Source organism: Pyrus communis, chromosome 1, assembly GCF_963583255.1.
Source record: "Pyrus communis chromosome 1, drPyrComm1.1, whole genome shotgun sequence".
In the NCBI taxonomy this organism is placed as follows: Eukaryota; Viridiplantae; Streptophyta; class Magnoliopsida; order Rosales; family Rosaceae; genus Pyrus; species Pyrus communis.
In genome coordinates, this window is record NC_084803.1 from 26376106 (window position 1) to 26391229 (window position 15124).

Here is a 15124-nt window from a genome sequence, read left to right on the forward strand (position 1 = left end):
GTTGGACACAGAACTCGCACACTGAACACTAAGTGCGAGGGACTCTTGAACGGCCAACTCATCGGACCGTCCTGACAGCAGCCTACTATCTTTCGGAGTGAGGAGGTTCCTAGCTACTATTGTAGCTGTTGTGGCGTCCTGCATCACGGAGTCTTCACCTGTGAGAGGACCGTTAGAAGAAAAGAAAGAAGGGCGCCATACGTTACCTTGACGCGGCGCGCCCGCATCACTGCTAAGGCTCAATTCCAAGCTAAGGTTCGATGAGTTTGCCATTTTTCAAAAGTGTTCAAGGGGTGGATGGAGTTAATTCTCAAAGGGCCGGAGTCGATTTTTCAAGAATGGGATTTCTTCAGAGTGTATTTGTTGGGGTGATCGATAGCTCCATAAAAAGCCATGGCGACGCGTCCACCGATTCAGAGATCCGGATTTTCCTCCGCAAATTTCGACGACGCATTCGCGGCTTTTCAGAAAACGCGTTCAGCTTTGTCAAAAGATATCTGACAAAGCTGATAACACGTGGAGGCCATCATCTCAATTACACGTCTTTAGCCGACAAGCGCAAAGTTCGGCGACGCTTTCTCTGCTTTTCAGAAGACGCGTGCAGCTTTGTCAAAAGGAGCCGCATCTGCACTACCACGTGTCGTTCAGAAAGCGAAGGGGCGTCGTTCAGAAATCGAAGGGGCGCCTGCTCAGAAATCGAAGAGGCGTGTTCAGAGATCGAAGAGGCGCCACTATTTCAAAAAGCCAGATTTGCGGGATCAAAACGTTTGTCGACAAAGGTAAAAAAATACCACCACTTGATATTATCTCTATATATGTCGACCTTCGTCTTTTATGGCAGGGCAAACCTGAAGAAAAATGCCCAACTCTCCCTCACCTCTGAGGGCGTACTCCCAGCAAAGCCTTTCGAAAGACTCAATTCTTTCTTCTTCCCCAAAGATGATACCAGATGCCTGGAGTACATATGACCCAGGAGGAAACAGCACAACAAATACATGTGCTGATTCATTCACCGCTTCTTCAAAAGCAAAGGTATCTCATATCATCAAGGTCAAAAGCAAAAGTATCTCATATCATGCTCTTTCCCTGTCTTTTTCTTTGTCCTTGTTCTTACTCGCATGGCAAAGTAAAACAAGCAATCAGCCGGCACTTGGAGTCAGTCTTCCGTTCTGGAGCCAACTGCCTGGAATCTATTCCTGATTGCTTACCTAGCGTTGTTCTCGAGTAGTCATCTTCAACGGTTGATACACTTCCGGAGAAGGGACCACTTCTGCAAAGGGGAGCGAGTAAGGCAAGTGCAAATGATACATTGAAGCATGTGGAGACAAACATAGGCTGAGTTATCCTCCAACCCTTTTCAATACGAATTGGAAAGATTGAACAAAGAAACAGATAAAAGGGATAAGCTCAGACCTTCGGGGGAGACCAAAAGAACCATCCTGCTGCCCAGTTCAAGAAGTAGCACAAAGGAAAATCAACGATGGGCAGAAACCAGTTCAAGAGTAAGCCTGTGGAAGCACAAAGATCAAAAGCCTCAATGCAATTACCAAGGAGAAGATGGAATTTACACTCTATAACCAGATTTGCGTCTCTAAACTCTTCTCTTTGTTAATTACATTATGCCATGTTTAGTATGTTTAAGTGCTTTTTGTGTATTTACTTATGCTTTGTGTGAATCTATGCTTAAAACATTGAAGACAATGTTTGATTTAAGTGTGGGGGGGTAACTAAGTATATTTGATGCAAATTCGTGGGATTTATTCACCTATCACTTCACATGTTGTTTCTCACTGTTTTAAAACTGTTTTAGTGTGTTTTGTCTTAAAAATTCGAAAATTCCATAAAAATTTGAAAAAATTGTTTTGAAAAACCCAAAAAGAGTTGTTTTAAAGTTGTTTTTGTGTGTGTGTTTGTGTCTTAGGATACCTTCCAACACAATAATAAGGATTTGGTTTGTAATTGCATGACTGTTAAAAAGAGTTATTAACATAGAGAAAAGTTTGATTTACTCTTGGTATATGCTTGGTTATGGTTATAATGTATGACTTCACATGCAATCATAAAAGAAAATTTAGTTTTTGTAACATGCCTGAAGGAAAGAACTCAAACAAATGCTACAACCCTGAGAGACTTGAGCCTATAACGTTCTTTGGAGAGTATAATCTGTGATTTCTTGTTTTCTAAAGTCGTTGCATGATCTCATTATTCTTTGCTTGGTTACTACTTAGAAGGCGTTTCATCATATAGTTCCAAATGCTAGAACTCATGCCCATTTCATTCAAAGCATGTTATTGATTTGCATAACACATATTCAAGATGAAGTTGTGTAGTTGCCACCATAGCCAAATAGCCTCACTTCCCATATTTCGTATATGTTGTAAGTTGTACCCCCGTTGAGCCGTGTTAGCCCATGTTCTTTGTTAACCCACTTTTTCCTCACCTAGCCTAGTTTAGGACAATCCCCATCCTTGTTCTTAAAAGATAGTGAGCATGACTTAATTGAATTCCTTTTGAGTTACATTATGAAAGAAAATAAGTGTGGGGGGAGAGAATGTTTAAGTGTTTATGTTTTGAGATTCAAAAAAAAAAAAAAAAAAAAAAAAAAAGAATAAGTGATTGAAGAAAGGTTCCAAAACACCAATTCTGGGCGTAAATTGTCTAAATTCTCCCTTTTTTGTTCAAAAGTTGAGTTTTCATTCAAAAGTGAATTCTAAGTTGATTCAAATGCTTTGCTCACTATTTCTTTAAGAACCTTTGTTTTCCATATCCCTTCTTTGTTATCCACATACCCCAAGCCCCGTTACAACCCTTGACTTCTATCTTGAGTGTTGTGTATTTCAATTTGTGGAGTTTGAACTTGGTATGAGCTTATGGTGTCACTGGTTCTCGCATCTAAGTAGTAGCATTCCATTCATGAGATCATATCTAAACATGCTTATTAACTCCAGAAATTGCTTCCTTTGAAATACATATATGTGAGTGTTCGTTTTTATGTTTACATCAATCTTCTCACATATATCTAGTTTAGGGTGTGTAGTCAGAAAATCTGAGTGAGAATCGAGTTCATATCTTGTAAGGAATTGAGCAAATTCTCTAAGGCATGTTACTACATTCAAAACATGGTTTTAAATGCTTAATTGTGAACTAGTATATGGTGACTATGATTAAGAATGTACTTAAGTGTGAAGATGACTAAAATATGTGAGAATGATGATTTTTAACTTGTCATGTGCATTGGAAATCCCTAAGACGGTTGTTGGAAGGTTTAGGTTGTGTTTTACGTGTTTAGTGTCGTTTTGTTTATTTGTTTTTATTCTGTTTTGCTCGAGGACTAGCAAAAGCTAAGTGTGGGGGTATTTGATAGGAGCATATTCATGCGACTTAAATGGCTTGTTCTCGTGCATTTACGTTATGTTTCTCTCGTTATTTTAGTCCTTTATGCTTCTTTTGTGTGTTTTTAGGTTCTAAGGGCCTAGGGAGCAAGAAAGTGCATTTTGAGGCCATTTGGAGCATTTTTGGGCATGGATTGGATAGCTTATCCATGGAGCCAAGAGGATGGACGAATTTGAAGGCCTTGTATGCACTTGAAGACACAAAACAATGGCCCTAACCCAATTACATTCACCTTGCCTTGGGCTTAACACAAACACCATTCCTTGCCATGCAAGGGGGAGCAATTTGGGTCCATTTCATGTACTTAAACTCTAGCCCAATCCACAATCACTTCAAAGCCATGCAAAACCTTTCAACACCCTTTAATCTTCCCCCTTTAAGTTATGATTTTATTTCCTAACCCTACATGCATTATTTATTAGTATCTTTACAAGACATTATCATTGCATAACATTCCATTTCCACCTCTTTCCCACCTAATTCACATGCCTTCATTCATTCTTTATTCCACTTACACTCATCATCACACACCTTAGCAATCAACACATGTAATCACATGCATCACAACCACAAAGAACCATCCCCAAAACACTTTGCCGTGAGTTCCCACTCCCATTTCCAGCTTTTCATAACTTTTCCTAGTTGTTTTATTACATACATTCCCCCTTCATTATTCCAAACACATGCACCCATAATCATTCATCCCCTCCTAGCTGCAATATTCCCTCTTTTGTTCCCCCATTTCACCTATAAATAAGCATCCAACACTCCTCAAAATTCACTTACTCTTCCATACACATCTCATATCTCATTCACACACAACACCCCTCAAACACTTCCATTCTTTCCCTAACCGTGAGTTTCCCTTTCTCCTTCATTCTTCCATCTCCAACCACTCCCTACTCCATTCCACATACACCTAAAGCCCTTAAGCTCACCTTAGATCTTGTGCTACAACAACGAGGAAGAAAAGAGTGCTTAAACGTTCATACAATTCAAGTTTGAGTTGTTGGAATGTTTAGGTGTTTCTTTGATTTCAAAGTTTAAATTTAATTCTCTTTGTTTTGTACGTATGAGAAGGGAAGAGAAGAGTGCCTAAACGTTCATACAATTCACGTTTGAGTTGTTGGAATGTTTAGGTGTTTCTTTGATTTCAAAGTTATGAGGAACTAAACCCCCCTTTAGCTAGGGGGTGATTCAAAATACATGTTTATGCTTGCATTATGAATTGATTACTTTTGGTTGGAATTTCATAAGTTGTGGATTCAATTTGTTTAACCATTTGAATGAATATAACGCTAGAATATAAGTGAGTTTCACCTAATAGTTACGAACTTATATTCACAAGTAGTGGAGGTTGCTTATAAACAATCGCGTTAAACGAATTCTTGGCATAAGTTTCATGCGTAATCCATAGTAACGAATGCCTCGTCAATGTTTATGATTTCCGTTGAACTTAATGATCTTTGTTGAATGTCTCTATCATGCGTATTCCATAGTTAGGGACTTTGATTAAGAATAATTTGGTTGTAATGCGTATTCCATTCAATCCAACGAATCTAGGGAAATCTGAAAGTTAATTTAAACGGACCTAATTAATTTGGAGCATTGAATTTCATAATTTATCGAAAGACCAACCGAAAATCAATCTTGTATGCAAGTGTAACATGTGTGGAGGAAAACCCCTTAGCTATTCCATCATCCATATTTTTATCACATTCATATTTACATTTTGCCTTTAATTATATTCTGTCTTTTTAATTTAATATCGTCCAACCACAATTCCCCCCCTATTTTGTTAAGTCTTAATCATTCGTATTTGTTTTATTTTTGTATCTTTAAGCTTTTGGAGTCATAAACAATTGCAAATTCGTCTAAATCAAGTTCTAGCTTCTATTTGAGTCAATTTGATTGTTTTAGACAATTTGAGTTTTTCAAAGCCTTTCTGAGTCATAGTAATCTTGTTAAGAGTATTTTAATTTAGTTTTTATGTTTTTAAGTCAATTTAGAAGGTTTTAGCAAGCCCTCCTAATCCCCGGTCTAGAACGATCCCTCACTTATCCATTCTACTACAATTGTCAAACGAGGGTTTAATTTGAGTGTCAAGTAAAATCTCGCATCAATCGTATGCCAATGAAGCTCAAAGGAAAATTTTATAAGACGTCAAAAAGGCCAGCAATGCTTTATGGCACGGAATGTTGGGCAGTGAAGCATCAACACGTACACAAAATGGGTGTAGCGGAGATGAGAATGCTTCATTGGATGTGTGGGCACACGAGAAAGGAAAAGATTAGGAATGAGGATATCCAAGGTAAAGTATGAGTAGTTGAAATTGAAGGAAAGATGAGAGAAAATCGGTTACGGTGGTTTGGACGAAGTCCTATTGAAGCTCCGGTTAAAAGATGTGATTACAGGATAGAGGTTTAGGGCGATAGGGTAGAAGAAGAACTAGAAAGACTTTGGAAGAGACTCTAAGAAAAAAACTTAGATACTTGGATCTAACGTGACACAAAACCTGAGCGCAATAGCGTTCTATGATTCATATAGCTAACCCCACTTAATGAAAAATGTTTTGTTGTTGTTGTTTGGTTCAATATTTTTTCCGTTCAATTTCTGTATAGTTTTGGTATTTGATTTTTAAGATATTTTATTCCATCCGTACACGTGCAAGTAAAAGTAAAAAGCCGAAAGACACAAAGCAAAGCGTTTCTCAAAAAAAAAAAAGAAAAAAAAAAAAAAAAGACAGAGACATAAAGTAAAGTGAGTCACGAAAGTGGCATTTATGTAAATGAACGGCAAGAAGAGGACTATTACCGTAAATGCAATCTTATAAATATATTTGTTTGCCGTGCTATGTTGGTACTGTCTGCTCTCCTCTGCTTTCCCTCTCAGCAAAGCTCTCAACTTTTCTGGGTTTTTATTTTTATTTTTACTTTTAACTATTTTCGTTGTATTTTATTTATCTTGACAATTATAAAGGTGGAGGATCTGAGACGAGTCTTTATCTCATGGAGGATCGAAAGGAGGTGGTTCTCTTCTTCTTCTCTCTCCTATTCGTTGTTTGGTTTCTCGGAAAAAATGAACTTGTGGGAAAAGTGTAGGAAAATTTGGGCGTGTGTTTATGAGTGCATGTTTGAGTTCGTTTTTCTTGCAGAAGGAGAAACAAAGCAAAACACAATTAGCTAATTTCCTTTGCGTATGCAAATAGCTCTACTCTGGATTCAGAAACATAGTATGTTTTGTTTTCTTCCTGCGTTTTCTGGGTAACCAAACAGAGCATAAACATTTTTTGGGCTTTTATTTGTTGCGGCCAGGGGATTGGGGTTGGTTGTGAAATCTGTTTAATTTCTTTATTTGCTTGAAATTGGAGAGAAAATTAATTAGATCCATGAATATGGTTTGAATTAATTATTGGTCCATTTTCCTTATCCTTGTTTGTCTTAATTCAGATCAGAAAAACTTGGGTGTTGAATTGGTTTTGATGTATCAAGAAACAGTCAAAGTTATTACCTGTTTTATATAATTTTGGTTTTTTTTTTTTTTTTTTAATTTCAATGCTTGTCACAATCAGCTTTAGAGCCCTCCTGCTGTATACAATTTGACAATTTTTGGGGATGAATGAATTTTGGAATTGCAAGTGGAAAATCAGGAATTTGTTTTCAAAGTTTGAATCTTTACCAAGTTACTTTTTTTTAATTGTCATATCTATCGCGTACAGTATCCTACTTTTTAAAGATTTTTCTCGTGTCATATCGTATCACGGTATTCATAGACCACATCCTATTAACCAAAATCTTATAAAGTCCGCCGTCCGTTGGCTTGGTCTTCCCCAAACTCTTTCTTACAATTCACTTCAATAAAATCCATAGGAGTGATTGCATGAGATTAAAATGGCTAATTTTTAATGTGTATTTATTTGATGAATCGTGTCTCTTCATTATATCATCTGGGTGTGATTGAATTTTTTGTATCATGTTTCCCTCCACCAACAGATACTTTAATTGTGGTTTTTTGAAGTCACTTTTAGTCTTACCTATGAGTGGATGGTGAGCAGTGCCGCCACATTAATTATCGTTGTTGGATAATCTATCTGCTACACAAATCTCAAAATCTGAACTCGTCCAACGTCAGTCAATTAACTAGTTTGTTTGTTTGTTGAATGCAGAAAAATGCGCCATGGTTGTCAGTGCCGCAATTCGGGGACTGGGATCAGAAGGGGCAAGTGCCAGACTATTCTCTTGATTTCTCAAAAATAAGGGAAATGAGGAAGCAAAACAAGAGAGATGTTTCCAGAGCCAGTCTTGGAAATGAAGAAGAACTCGTTGCCTCGAACACTGCTAATGTGGGCGCTGTTCACAATGAACCCCATTACCAGCAGACCTCCCACTCTCCAACTGTATGACTCCTTTCCCTTTTCTTTCAAATTTATTTTTTTTATTTTTGCTTGGTATTAAACATGCAATTATTGAATATACAACTACATATACAAGTAGTAGCAGGAGTAGTTGGTGTACTTATAAATGAAGCTTTATGAATTATGAGCATGTGGTAGCACTGGCACTTGAAGGATGGGTGGGGGTTGGGGAATGGACTACCCTTTTATAGGTGCTATCTAATATAGTATTGACATGTAATTTACAAATTTTCTTCAAGACTACGTCGCATTAAGTGGTTCGGGAAATGAATGACTGAGATTGAAAATAAAAGATGTAAACAGTTGTAAAATCAAATCTAATGAATGAGTGCTACGTAGCAATGAATCCACACCCTTAAGGGACTTTTGATGCACTTATTTTAACATAATTCAATAAGCCTAATTCTAATTGCTGACTTTAGTTAGGTTGAGCAATGACCATTGAATTGATGCATCTGTTTTCATGAAGATTTTTTGGCTTTGTGGTTATTATATTTAAAGAAAAAAATCACCTGATTTGGTCAAGGAGGTTCATTCTGGTCGTAGTTGATGATTCATGATCACTTTTAATAATAATTTTCAAGCTTCATCCAAATTTGGAAGATGTGGCACAAAACCGAGTGCAATGGTGTTCTAGGATTCATACAGCGACCCCACTTAGTGGGATGGCTATGTTGTTGTTGTAAGCTTCATCCAAATTTCATACCTTTAAAAGATTGTTTGCCCCCTGAGGAGTGCATAGGATGGATTAAAATTCTTTTTTCCTGGGAGTTTAATACAGGGTAGGAGTCATCTAAGATATAATAAAAACGCAAAATTCGTTGTGTTTTTGTGTGTGAGGGTCGCACGGTCACATGGTCTGAGACAGTTGCAGAAGAAAGCTTGTTTGTTTGATATACAGAAAATTCCTGGGAAAATCCCATTAAATGGAGATTGTGCCAACTTTACTGTTAAATGGCAGAAGGAACTCAGATAGTTGCACTTAGAGAAATAATATAGAATGTTCTTAGTAAATGTATCAAGGATACGTACATTCCATCCTAAAAGACTAGTGGTTGCACATGCATGAGATGAGGTGCTCTAATGCTCTAGGTCTGGGCCATAAAAATAATATTTCTTTTTTATTAAAAAGAAGGAAGATATTCTGTCTCTGTGTGTGAGAAAAACAATTGAATGAGTGATCCTAGATACTTACACGAAAGTCCAAGTGGTGCATGTGCACCGGCCATTTTGATTTTAATTTTGTTGGTGTGTGTTTGGACTTTGGAGGGGAGAACACAAGATTATATGCATCATCTGATCTATTGGATCATTATCCCAATGGTATTGTTTGTTATGGTATTCATGTCGTTTTCAATCGTTTTTCTTTTTCATACAGAGATATAATCGAATTTAAGATCTCTCACTTACAAGTGAAAGAAGAATACGACTAGAACGTAGTACTAAGTGACCGATCATTTATATAAACAAAGAAAAGAAAACTGATAAAGTAATTAGTATGGATCCAACTTTTTATAACCGGGGCCCTAGTGAGTAGTGATGGTGAAAGGAAAGGATTTGACTCAGCTACTTGGTAATCAAGTGTCCTTTTCACTTATTTTGAATTTGAAATTGAATTTGAAACTTTCTTTTTAGAGGGATATGTATCTTTACACGGGAAAGGATTATAAATATTGTTGACAACTTCAATCTTTAATTTGGGTTTTATTAACGTAATTGTGTTTTTATATTTGTATTTTGCTAACAGTCTCGACGGAGCATTTTCAGCTACTTCAACTGTTGTGTGAAAGCCTGATGATGTATGTGCTCGAAGATTACCTCTACTGCTCCCTACCCTTGTTATGTCTCTCATTGGTTTGTACTTGATAAAACTAGTATTGGCTTCTTTTTCTTAGCACGATACCGATGTGCTTGTGATGTATTTATCGGATTCGGTGATTAGTGGTTTTTATCTGATTTTACTTTCCTCAAGTTGTTGCTCTCTGCGTGTATAATGCTGCCTTGGCCTCTAAATGCAAGATTTCTTCCTTTGGTGCTTTTACTGCTCTAGTAATCTTATATGAATTGTACAAAATTACTATATATGTATGTACCACTATATATAGGGCGTATCTGTGGCACCACATTTTTGACACAATTTTTGACACAAGTCTTTAGCCATTCAATGCGAAGACTCAATGGCTTAGATGATAGTTGACATGGATTTTTAATTTTGGAATTAAAATAAATCAAATGCTTGCTCCTCAATGCAAAGACTCTCAATTGCTTGCTCCTTCAGGCAAGTCGAGTGAAACCATATTTACCGTAAGGCTAACTTTGTTGCGGATGTCTTGGCTTACATTGGTCTTTTCTTGGAATTGCCACTTGTTTGGGATTACTGCTTACCTACTAGTGCCCTTCTTGCTTTTAACTTTTATTGTACTGAAAAAGGTTGTACTTGTGATTTTCGTTTTAATGCCAATTCTTTTTTTGAATTAAAAAAAAAGTATTTCAATCAAATCTCTCTCTCTCTCTCTCTCTCTCTCTCTCTCACTCAGATTACACAAAAGAACCGAAGAAGAGCAAGTGAATTTTGGCTTTTCGAGGAACCCTATTTGGTTCAGTTTTTACACATAATGAACTTTAAAGGTTTAGTTTTTACACATAATGAACTTTTTAAAGTTTTGTGATTTTAGTATAAACAACCATCGCACCCTGTGAAGTCTAGAATTATTGTTTGGCTTCCCTTTTCAAATGTTATAATTGTACCACTATGCTCTAGTTAGATTTAGGGTTAAAATGCTACTTTGAGATCTTGCTGCTGGAAATATCATTTCAAGAGCTTAACTTCTCACATCAAGGTTTGTTCATTCATATGCATTTCACGCTATTATTTCCAGTTCATTCTGTCTAGTGGTTCTGTCTCGTCAAAACTTCTTGCTACTTTCACACAAGTTGGCACACACACTTTAAGACAACCCACATGAGCCATCTAACAGCTTTTTCCTGAAAATTGTTTTTCAACCCTAGATCTTTCTAGATTGATTTTGCACATGACATGTGGCTTTTCTGGTCCTTTTGTTGTCTGAACATCAATCCCGCTTTAACTCAATCTAGGGTTTCAATTCAACTTGGCTAGGAGATTTCATTTTCAGAAAAGAGTTGTTTTAGTTTTGAGCTGCCTCCTTGAGTTCTTCATCAAAAACCTTAGCCACAAAATCACACTCATGCACTAAACACCTAAATAGTTTCATATTAGGGTAACATTGTTTTTGTGATTTTGATTTATGGTTTTGGTCAAGTTTTTCTAGTTTCAAATTTTTGAACTGACCCATTTTTAGATTCTCGTCAGTTTCTTCCTTCAACTGTTTGAATGGAGAAACTGATTGGACATTTGAATCCAGATCTACAAATCATCATCATATCATCTATGCATAGTTTGTGTGTTAGTCTTGATGCCACAAGGTGAAGAGTTCAAGAAGAGTTGCCATCTTGTGAAGACTGGAGACAACACCATTTTGGTGCCACAAGGTGAAGAGCTCAGGAATGCCACAAGGTGAAGAGCTCAGGAAAAGCTACCACTTCATGAAGACCAAAGAAATCCTTCTCGTGTAAGGCAAGTTTGCACAAAGGTAAGGTTGCTCCGTGAACTAGGTCTAAGAATTGAGCTTGGCGTGGTACTATGTAAGAATCTTGTTTACACTAGTGGATTGGACTCAATGGAGAGTCCTTAATTTTTTAACCTAGAGGTGGGTTTTTTCGATCAAAAACTCCATGTGCAGTTTATTGCTCGAGTTTACTTGTCTTACTTTTAGCTCGTGATATATGTTCGTCATTGCAAATAGTAAGTCAATGCAACTAAGCTTGTCAGAGTTAAAATGTTCACTGAGCTGGCCTTAGTTAACTAGGAACACTTCAATAAATTGAACTGTAAATTGACTACTTCCTCTGTTAGCAAACTAATATATTTGATCTTAGTTGATTGGTGTTGCTGACTAGTCAGACAAGCAGATATATGGATTTTTAATTCCAAGATATTCCGTTTGGTACCAATTTCACCCCCAACTATCATGGATTTTTGCTTTTTGTACAAATTATAAGTTAAAATAGAATTTTTAAGTTTTGTGATTTTATTATAAATTTCTGATATTCTTTTTTGTAGTGGATTATAGAAGTATGGTAAAAATTCTTATTTCGCATTTTGGTTATAAAAAAAAATGAAAATAAAATAAAAATCAAATATCTCTCTCTCATAAAGCTTCACGGAAATCGACTTTGTCAAGTCTCAATAATGTTAATAAACAATAACCAATTCCAAGACACTGTTAGCATAAACTTTAACAAAATAAAACTAATTTTAGAAACTATGAAAAGTGAAAACTGCAACAAAATAGCACAACTCAGTGACAATCTATCCTACAAAACTTAAATATCATCACTCTCCGAATATTCTTGGTCATCACTCTCCACATATTAGCCCAAATCTTCTTGTTCCTCATTCCTTGATACAAATAACAAAAAAAAAAAAAATATTATACACAAATAGGTAACCTAACATTGGAAAATATCAAAAAAAAAAAAAAGTTAATTTGACTTACATTCTTTAGTTGATTCGATCTTTCTTCTTTTTAGATTTGATGGACAATTTCTTGTATCATGTCGTACTAACTTATTGCATGAACGACATTTTCTTTTCTCCTTTTGTTGAACCCACTCAATACCACATTTCATCATTTTTTAACTGCTAACATTGTCCTTTTTACTCGTTTGTGAGATATTTGGGTCCAAAAGTAATAGTAAAGAGTCACCTTTTGTAGAGGAAGCAACATTTCCATTGTGACAAGAATTTTCCGCCAGCTTTCTTTTCAAACTACTAATATTATCTATCACGCCTCGGGCTCAAAAATATTAATTTCGGGAAATGATATTGGTGACGGCCCAAAAACTTTGCTTTATTTCGCGAAATTTTAAATCACGATTCTTTATTTAAATTCCTTAACTCCATCTCAATAAACATAAACATAATTAATTTACAAGGCATGTGCCTAGGCTTTCTATTAAGTCAAAATTTACTTCTAATAACTCAACTCCTTAACATAAATTAATTCTTAATTATTTAATCTTACTTGTTTTATGACTACATCTAACATCTCGTTATACTGCCTACGTACCCTAGACAGCGATCAAGCCATTCGTAGTTCACAATTCATTATTTACCAATTTCCAAATGTATTATAGTAACCACCATATTCAACACTAACCTTCATAATCCAATTCATATCAAATGGTTACCAATTAGAGATTCAGAATATCGAAATTTACATGAAAAATGGCAACGTCGGCTCCCTGGTTGTGCGTGGCCGCACCTATGGCTGGCAGCCCCGGCTCGCCGAAAGATTCAGTTATTTCTAAAAATTGTCAAAAATTACAAAAATGAAGATCTCAAAGAGTTAAGCAAACGTTATACCTGAGGCCAAGTCCAATTTGGCCTATAAAGGCTCCAATTTGCCTTGAACCCGTCGGAAACCCTATAAATGGGTGGCCTCAAAACGTCACCTCCGGTGCTCCACCACCCCTACCATTGTTTGGGCTTTGTTCCAGACTTCAAAGGGAGTCTAATGGTGGTGGAGATGGATGTAGTTTGCTTCAAACTTAGTTTATTCGAACACACACCCGCCACACCCCACCGTGCGGTTTCTCTCTATTTAAATTCCAAATCCATATATTTTTGGGATGTAATAGGAAGAGGGAAGGTCGTGGAGGGGTTTCCAAGTGCTTGTTTGATGTAATTCACGTTAACAAGGGGTGAAAACCCGTCGGAAACATGTATGGGCGCCGATCGGGTCGAGTCACCAAGACCCGGGTCCCGATCCTTTGTTTATCTTTTCTCTCATTTCGCCTCCTAATTCTTTCTCCCCATTGGTCACCCTATCCCCCCTCTTTCTGTTAGCCACTCCCGTGGCATATTTTTACCACAACATTGTCACATCCCGGGCTCAACTCCACCGTAGCACGATATTGTCAGTTTTAGGCCTCCACCACACCCTCACGGTTTTGTTTCTGGGAACTCACACGAGAACTTCCTAGTGGGTCACCCATCCTGGGATTGCTCTCGCACAAACTCGCTTAACTTCGGAGTTCCTATGGAACCCGAAGCTCGTGAGCTCCCAAAAGACCTTGTGCTAGGTAAAGATGGGAATATACATATAAGGCTTACAAGATACACTCCCCTGGGCGATGTGGGATGTTACAATCCACCCCTTTAAGGGCCCGACGCCTTTGTCGGCACACTTCGGCCAGGGATTGGCTTTGATACCAAATTGTCACATCCTGGCCCGGCCCCCCATTACATCCCGGGTTCGATTCCACCGTAGCACGATATTGTCAACTTTGGGCCCCTACCACACCCTCATGGTTTTGTTTCTAGGAACTCACATGAGAACTTCCCAATGGGTCACCCATCCTGGGATTGCTTTCGCGCGAACTCGCTTAACTTCGGATTTTCTATGAAACTTGAAGCTAGTGAGCTCCCAAAAGGCCTTGTGCTAGGTAATTATGAGAATATACATATAAGGCTTACAGGATCCACTCCCTTGGATGATGTGGAGTATTACAACACCCCAAAGTCTAGAATTTTCCAAATCATGGTTAAATGACTATTTTGCCTTTACTTTTGTTCACTTCTATTTTATTCATTATAATTTCGTTTGACGAACGGTTTTCGCCTGCACACTCATAGAATTGAATTCTATCAAATTATGCTAAGAAATACGACAAGATATATGAGAATAAAATACATCCTCGTATATCTACGTTATACCACTAAGGCCTTTTTTTCTTTTCCCACGTACCGATAAAATCTACGATGTAAATTATAATAATTTCTAGAAATAAAACTTTAAAATTCCCAATTCTATTTTCATAACCATAAATTGATTTATTTTCGATTTTCTCCACATATTCATAATTATATTATCTAATTCATATCTTTAAAATTTTCAGGGTATTACATTATCCTTCTTTCTACCCTTAGTTTGTGAGATAATTGGGTCCAACAGTACTAGTTGTGACATCCCACATCACCCAAGGGAGTGATCCTTAAATGTATATTCCCATCCCTACCTAGCACGAGGCCTTTTGGGAGCTCACTAACTTCGAGTTCCGTAGGAACTCCGAAGTTAAGCGAGAAGGGGGCTAGAGCACTCCCAGGATGGGTGATCCATCGGGAAGTTCTCGTGTGAGTTCCCAGAAACAAAACCGTGAGGGCGTGGTCGGGGCCCAAAGCGGACAATATCGTGCTACGGTGGTGGAGCGGGCCCGGGAAGTGGTCTGCCCCGG

The 15124-nt window shown here is 37.3% G+C and overlaps 1 protein-coding gene across 1 annotated transcript; it reads left to right on the forward strand.

Moving 5' to 3' along the window:
- Window positions 1-6263: 6263 nt before the first annotated feature.
- LOC137709808 (uncharacterized) lies at window positions 6264-9848 on the forward strand. Its single transcript, XM_068448795.1, has 3 exons — window positions 6264-6419; window positions 7559-7789; window positions 9555-9848. The coding sequence occupies exons 1-3, from the start codon at window positions 6402-6404 to the stop codon at window positions 9600-9602; spliced, it is 297 nt and encodes a 98-aa protein (XP_068304896.1). The 5' UTR covers window positions 6264-6401; the 3' UTR covers window positions 9603-9848.
- The last annotated feature ends 5276 nt before the right edge of the window (window positions 9849-15124 follow it).